This window comes from Octodon degus, unplaced genomic scaffold (assembly GCF_000260255.1).
Source record: "Octodon degus isolate 3935 unplaced genomic scaffold, OctDeg1.0 scaffold00102, whole genome shotgun sequence".
Classification (NCBI taxonomy): domain Eukaryota; kingdom Metazoa; phylum Chordata; class Mammalia; order Rodentia; family Octodontidae; genus Octodon; species Octodon degus.
In genome coordinates, this window is record NW_004524678.1 from 10,007,044 (window position 1) to 10,014,698 (window position 7,655).

The window sequence follows — 7,655 nt, forward strand, 5'->3', positions numbered from 1 at the left end:
CGTGTATTCTGTTTCTAGCCTCCCAAGTGCTGGGATTACAGGCGTGCGCCACCACGCCCAGTCTCAGTCCCGCGGCAGCGCGCCCCGGGGGCGGGGCAGGGCCGGCACTGCCAGCTGGGTATCGAACCCGGCTACTCCGCCTGCCTAAATGGGGGCTTTAGTCCGCTGAGCTATCTGGCCGGTCTGATTCGATAATGTTTTATACAAGCGATTGTATAGTGAGCATATTTGGGTGTGGAAGCTATTCCACATGGGTCAGGAAATCTCTTAGCTCCATTTCAACCCGAAGGCACCCCTGCCCTCTGGGACTCCAGCTCTCCATGAGTACTGGCCCATTCTTTCTAGATACCTGTCATTTCGGCCATGTGGGCCTGCGGGATACCCATCACCTGGTAGCAAGCCTCGATCTGCTGTGTCACCAAGGGTTTCGTGGGGGCCATAAAAACCACCTTGCCGGAAGGGAACCAGCGGTAGAAATTGTACATGACGACGGCGGCAATGAAGGTCTTCCCCAGCCCGGTGGGCAGACACACCAGCGTGTTGCAGAAGAGCGCGGTGCGGGCGATGTGCAGCTGGTAGTCGCGCACCGGGCAGTTGGTCGGGTAAATCCACAGCGCGCCGGCGGCGGCGCAGAAGCCGCCATGCTCCCGACTCTGCTGCCGCTCGGCCTCGTACACCGCCACCAGCAGCACGTCATCGTCCGACTCGGGCTGAGCCTCGGCCGCGGCAGGCAAGTGCGGCTCGGGGCCGCCGGAGCCCTGAGGCCGCTCGGCGCGGGAGCTCCCGCCCGGAGCCCCAGCGGACCGGGAAAGGCTCGAGCCCCACGTCTGGAAAAGCGTCCTCTGCCGTCCGCTCATGAGGCCGACGACCACCAAAGCCTTCGATGGGGCACCGACAGCCGCAGCAGCTCCGGAGCGGCCTTGCTAGCGGGCCCCATCAGTCTCCTGGCCCCGAACCGCGGAAAGAGAAGGCGGAGCTGCGGCCACGCCATCCAGTTAAAAAGGCCGCCGCGGAGTCCGCGCCTGGAAGATGATTGGCTGGCTTCCCGGAAGCCTCCGCGCCTTCCTGGGAGGTGAGCGCGCACCGCCCAGGAGGTGTCACTCCAAACGTGGTCCTCCGTGCAACCTCGCGCGTTGCTCTGCTTTTGAGTTCCGCCTCCAGTGTCTAAGTGTCTGGGCCTCGTTGCTAATGTGATGTCGCTTACAATGCAAAAATAAGTAACCTTGAACTCTAGAGCACGAAACTCATAGTTTCAAAGTTTATTTTTTTTTTATTTTTACGTATTTATTTATTGGCGGAACCAGGGTTTGAACTGAGGGCCTTGTGCTTGCCAGGCCAAGCGCTTACTCTACTGAGCCATCTCCCCGGCCCCTAAACTCGTAGTTTCGTGAAATGAATGCTGTCGAGAATTTTCATCGGATGAAATAGTCAACCAAAAGTGTATGGAGAGAATAATTCATCTTTTGTCTAGGTGAAATAAATATAGCCTAGAAACCTGGTGTGTCAGAAGTAGCAACTCCTTATTTTAATGTTTTTGTTGTTTAAAAGGAATTGAATGTGATCTGGTCCTAGTAATAGAAAATGCAGATAAACAGAGGCAGCACCTTGCTGTCCCGCCGTTACTCGTTACATCTTCCAGCAGTAAGCTTGGTTGCTCAGTTATTCCTCAGTACCCTTGTTTCTGCCTGATGCAGTTCGTAATTTAAGACGCAGTTCCTGACTTCCTCAATATGGTGGCTTTCGGTAATTTGGAAATTTTTTTATTCTTATTTTTAGGAAACGTACAAACAGGTCTTGTAGCTGTCATGAGCAGTAATGCCACCCTGATCACCAGAAATTGCAGTTCTCTTTCTGCTTTCTTTCTTTCTTTCTTTCTTTCTTTATTTATTTTTTAGACAGGGTTTCACAAGGCTTGGCCTCAAACTCACAGCGATTTTCCTGCCTCAGCCTCCTGCGTGCTGGGATTACGGGCATGTGCCACTACTCCCAGCAGAAATTGCAATTCCAAGCGCAGCTTCTTTACTTGGTTTTATCTGTTCAAACTCCCAAATTTATTTTTACACAAACTTATGCTGTTTCGTTGGGGATGAGGAGCATCTAGACGTGGTGATGCACTTCTGTAATCTCAGCAGTCTGGGAGGCAGAGGCAGGAAGATTCGGAGTCTAGACTCGCCTGCAGAATTTAGCACCTTTCAAGACCCTGTCTCGAAATTTAAAAGAAAAATAAAATAAGGATATATCTCTCAGTTCCAAAGCTCTGGTTCAATTCTGAGTTTTGCAGAAGGAAAAGGGGAGGTAGCAGAATATGGATTATTCAGATGAGCAAGAACTGAGCTAATTCAGGTGTGAACCTTAAAGATAAAACTAGATAAAATGAAATTAAGAACCTAAATACCGTTTCAATTATAACGGTTATGGAACTGCCTTGAGAAAAGCACTAAGCGTGAATGGGTCTAATTAACACCTAAAGGTGCTCACCAGGGCCCAGCTAAGCTTGCAGGGCCTGCTATCTTCTGCACAGGCAGCCTGGAGGCCACCTTAATAAAGCCGCGACTCAACAAAGCCCCCTCACCCCACGAGCTTGACGTCACTCAAATCCAGGCGCCAATCCCGCCCCTCGGGGCGGTGACCCCGCCCCGCGGAGCCCAGGCCACGCCCAGGGGCGGGGCGCCGCCGACCCGAGGCGGGCTGCTTTAGTGCGGCGGAGCAGCGGGGGAAGATGGCGGCCGCTGTGCCCCAGCGGGCGTGGACCGTGGAGCAGCTGCGCAGCGAGCAGCTGCCCAAGAAGGACATAATCAAGTTTCTGCAGGACCACGGTTCAGATTCGGTACCAGAAGCGGCGGGGCGGCCGGGCCGGCGCAGCGGCAGGACGCCTCACACCCCCACACGCGCGGACTTTCGGTCTTCCCCCGAGCCCCGGGCCGCCCTGCCCGCGGGGCGCAGCTTTCCCTGCGGCGTGTGGCGGGCCCGGTCGCAGGATGAAAACCCCGGGGCTCCTGAGTCGGGGTTGGGGCTGCGAAGAAAGGAACCCGGGGATGGCGGGGCCGGGGGAGGGGCCTGGATGGGATCCTCGCGGCGGGCGGGGGCTGCCGGGGCCGGGGCGGGGACGGGCGGACGCGGGCGGTCTGTGCCCCTGCGTTCTCGCGGATTTGCCGAAGATCGAGCAGTAATCCCAGGAATTGTCCAAAGCGGGTGGATATTGCTCTTTAAACGACCTTCTCGCCTTTATACCAAAGGAAGTTGCTCGTGCGCTTCTCGTGCGGTGGCCTCCCATTGTTAGGAGCGATCCGATCAGGGAATCTGCTCGGCGTGCGTCCCGATGTGCGGGCGCCCAGCGTGTTCATTAGTCTCCATTTTAACCACTCGTCTGTAGTCCCAAGTTATTTTTGTTAGACCCGTTTAGTCCCTTAGAATTGCACTCATACCTTTTTTTTTTTTTTTTTTAGTGACTTTATTTTTCATTTTTATTTAATTTTATTTTTGGGGTACCGGGAATTGAACTCGGGACCCAGCGCTCAGGCAGATGCTTAGTCTACTGAGGTATCTCCCGGCCCCGCACCTTTTTGAGTTGCTGAGCTACTGTGCACACAAAATATTTTAGCCAACGGAAATAGAAGCTGCAGTCTCCATGGGGAGACCCCATCGTTTCCTAAGTTGTGTTACCAATATTATTTCTACACTATCAAAATAGTTTATGAATTGTTTAAATGTGTTTTCTCCGGTGACCATCCTTAAGCCAATATTGTATTGCACTCAACAGAATCGGTCCCGGGTTCTTAGGGGACTGTGTTTTCATTTAAGAGGGTCTTAAGGGAAAATGAAACCTGTAACTTCCAGTTGCTTATATGTGCATAATTATATTGACATCAACATCTTGGGCTAATTTAGCAAATATTTATACAACTTAACTGTGCGCAGTGTTGGGGCATTACAAGGGGAAGAAAGGGGGCATCAGGGACCTTCTACCATTTAATGGCATTATTGTCTTAAGCCAGCATGTATTTTGTCTAAAATAACCCTGCCATTAACGTTCAGTGCCTAGATGCTGTACTTTATTAAATTCTTACAAAATAAATAATCCCAATATAGATGGTGATGTTAAAGTGGGGCAAGAGATTTGGGTTGTAGCGTTTTTCTACCGATGATTAAGTGTGTATGCTGCAATGACCACTCACTTAATCCCCAGGCTGGAGCTTGGAATCCTCCTGCCTCAGTCTCCCACAGTGTGGTTGCAGCCATGTGCCACCACAGCTGGCTGCCAGTCTTTCTTGATCATAAGATAGCAAAGAGATGTTTGTATTTGATATGTTTTCACAAAAGCTTGCTAAAAAAAAAACTCAAGAGTACTGACTCATCTGACCAATTTTGTGTAATCAACTAGCTCCTGATTTCAGTTGGCCTTTATCATTTAGAACACTTCTCTAAGGGGAGGAGAAAAAAGCAAAGAGGATAAAATAATCCTGATCTTGCTAGAAAAGCTGTTAGAAGCTGGGTGGAGTGGCGCACACCTGTAATCACAGTTACTCAGGATGCAGAGGACAGAGGGTCCCAAGTATGAGGCCAGCCTGGGCAGCAATGTACTGGTTTACATTTTCACCAGCAATCAACTCCAATTTCCTAAGCAGCCACTATTGGAGACCCTGTCCCAGAATTTTAAAGTGCTAGGTTGTAGCTCAGTGGCAGAGTACTTGTCTACCATTAGTGAGGCCCTGGGTTTAACCCCAAGTCCCACAGAAAAAAGAAAAATTGTTAGAAGATGGCAAAGAACAACTTTGACACTGACACAGTAAACCCAACAAGGTAGAAAAGGAAGCAGAAGACATAAAAAAAATCCTCATGTAATTTTGAGCTGAACATTAGGCCTTGATATTTCAGTACCTGTCTTTGGAGATGTCACTTCAGTCTTGTATTTGAGAGAAAAGGAATTCTTCTACCTTCAATTATAAGTACAGTATTTTATTATAAGAGCCAATATTAAGTTCTTGCTGTGATGGGCGCAAAGCTAAATGCATTCTATCCTTAGAGCCTTTGTTTTGGTTGCTTGGTTGGTTTTGGTTTTTTGAGACAGGGGCTCACTGTGTAATCCAGGCTGGCCTCTAACTTGTGACAGCTGCTGTGTGTATTTTGTCCTGGGTGTGGCTGGAGACCCCCCAGGCAGGGGCAAGTGGCCTTTCATCTGCAGCAGCTGCCTCTGTTTTCACTGTGTGAATGTTTTTTGGGATTTTTTTTTTCTACATGTCTTTATTTTTAATTAAGCAGGCTATCAAATACAGTATTTCAGTTTTTCATTGGTACTACAGCAAATATAGCTACTAACGGGAAAGGGTAATTTTCTAAATTTATTTTTTGGTTTGTTTTGGGGTTTTTTGTTCGGTTTGGGTTTTAGAGGTAAGACCCTACTCTGGTACCCAGGTGTGACTCGGGCTACTAGAGTTGGTGCTGTCCTCCCCGCTCATGTGGCCCGGTCGCTGGGACCAGAGACGCCACTACTGCACCTGGCTCCGCTTCCTCCTTTTAGAATCATCTTATCTGAGAGAAGTGATTTTGAGTAACCAGTATTTTTTTTCTAGTTTCTTGCAGAGCATAAATTATTAGGAAACATTAAAAATGTAGCTAAGACAGCTAATAAGGATCATTTGGTTACAGCTTACAATCATCTTTTTGAAACTAAGGTGAGTATTATTACACTGTATTATCAGAACCTCATTTCAGAAAAATTTATTTCTAAAAGAAGTTCTAAGTGCATATATTTGTAGAAAACTTTGGAATTTTTCCTCCCTGCGGTTGTTCTTTATATTGGACCAGCTTTCAAGTTTAGCAGGACTTATCTGCAGTATAACAGAATATTTTGATATTTTCAAAGGGCTTGATTTTAAGATTTCCTAGTACCTTAAATTGAGACAATAAATTCTTAAATTATAAATTCTTTAGTTCAGTTGGTATTACTGTTATTAGTTTTGCCTGTAAAATCGTACACAGAGAAAGTATGTTCCATTGAAGTAAAGAATTTAAAGACTGGTTTATTTATTTATTTATTTATTTTTTAAAATTGTATTTATTTTGTGTGTGTGTGTGGCCAGCTCAGCCCATCTAGGGGCAGGGCTGGCTGGCATGTGGTGCTAGGGGATTGAACCGCGGTCCCTGTTCTTTAGCTAAGCTTGTTCTAAGTAGGTGCTTTAGACCACTGAGCCAACTCTCCAGCCCCAAGACTGGTTGTTTTGTTTGTTTGTTTTTTGGTGGAACCGGGGATTGAACTCAGGTCCTTGTGCTTGCCAGGGAAGCGCTTATTCCACTGAGCCATCTCCCTAGCCCAAGACTGGTTTATTTTTAAGATGAGCCTTTCAAAAAACAAATTTTAAAAATTTCTGCCGTATTTCTTCCCTGTGAACTGATGGTCTTCCACTCAAAAAGGATCTTTTTTAAGGTATTTAATAGTATTCATATAAACTGCCAAGGATCATAATTTGATTAAAATGCTTAAGATTTCCTTTGTTCTTACAGTTTATTAAGTGATTTATTTTATATGTGTGTAAATGTTCATTTAACTGAGAAGCTGGAAATCTAGCTCACTTTTATTTAGCCTGTCCTGAATTTTTTTTTTTTTTTTTTTTTTTTTTTTGTACCGGGGATCAAACTCAGGACCTTACACTTGCCAGGCAGGCACTTATGCCGCTGAGCTATCTCCCCAGCCCTGTCCTGAATGTTGATGCTACAATATTTTTCACAGCGTTTCAAAGGTACTGAAAGCATAAGTAAAGTGACTGATCAAGTGAAAAATGTGAAGCTCAATGAAGAAAAACCCAAGGAAACCAAGTCTGAAGAGATTCAAGATGAGGTTTGTGTGCTTTCTATTAATTATTACTTGTGATACTATAGCAAATAATAGCTTGCTTTGCAACACAAATTTCTCAAAATTCTGGATGGTTGAGTGGCTGTTTTCAGTGCATGACCTGGTAGGAAGGAGCCAGTAGATGTGACACAGAGGACTAGTTCTGTGTGGCACCAGCCCATCCTGAGAAAGCCTTCCGACTTTGGGTGTAGTATTGCCTGGGCCTGGCCAGACCTCCTGAGCTCACAAAGCTATTTTAGGGCCCTGATTCTTTAGCTAAGTTGGACTGAGTGGCAGCAATTCCTTTTTAATTATTTTTAGCTTTTTCTGATGTCCATAGTGTCCCTAGCATTAGAAAATAGTCCAGACCTGGCTGCAGGGTGTAGGTTCATCTGTCACAACATTCCAAATAAGAGTTTTATATTTTGGTACTAACATTTGAAGAACCAGATAAAAACATTTCTCAAAAAACAAAACAAGGGGGCTGGCCAAACAGCTCAGCGGATTAAAGCGTCTGCAAGCAGGTGCAGGTGCAGGGGCGGGGGTTCAATCCCTAGGCCTGCTCTTGCTGGCCCCACCCCTGGACACACTGAGACAGCAACTGAGACTGGGTGTGGTCATACGTCTGTAATCCCAGCTCTTGGAAGGCTGTAAACAGGCAGATCACTACAAGTCTGATCTAGTAGTGAGTTGAGACCCTGAACACCCTGTAGACCCTTCCCTAAAATACGAAGAAAAAAAAAAAATAAAAACATTTCTCTAGTTGGAAAGCCTTAGTGCTAAGAACAGCTCTAAGAGCACCCTTAGCATATCTGGGTTGTTTCCA

General features: G+C 46.9%; 2 protein-coding genes across 3 annotated transcripts in view; one reads left to right on the plus strand and one right to left on the minus strand.

Annotated features, from left to right (window-relative positions):
* Window positions 1-875, minus strand: part of Fancm (Fanconi anemia complementation group M) — a 51,277-nt gene extending 50,402 nt beyond the window's left edge. For both annotated transcript variants that reach the window (XM_023723708.1, XM_012516360.2), the window contains exon 1: window positions 350-875. In XM_023723708.1, coding sequence (XP_023579476.1) covers window positions 350-857 — 508 coding nt within the window. In that variant the 5' untranslated portion in view covers window positions 858-875. The remainder of the gene's footprint in view (window positions 1-349) is intronic.
* A 1,780-nt stretch (window positions 876-2,655) lies between these two features.
* Fkbp3 (FK506 binding protein 3) overlaps window positions 2,656-7,655 on the plus strand; it is an 11,529-nt gene continuing 6,529 nt past the window's right edge. Inside the window, exons 1-3 of the mRNA XM_004638777.2 lie at window positions 2,656-2,827; window positions 5,571-5,672; window positions 6,728-6,835. Of these exons, the coding sequence (XP_004638834.1) occupies window positions 2,720-2,827; window positions 5,571-5,672; window positions 6,728-6,835 (318 nt within the window). The 5' untranslated portion in view covers window positions 2,656-2,719. The remainder of the gene's footprint in view (window positions 2,828-5,570; window positions 5,673-6,727; window positions 6,836-7,655) is intronic.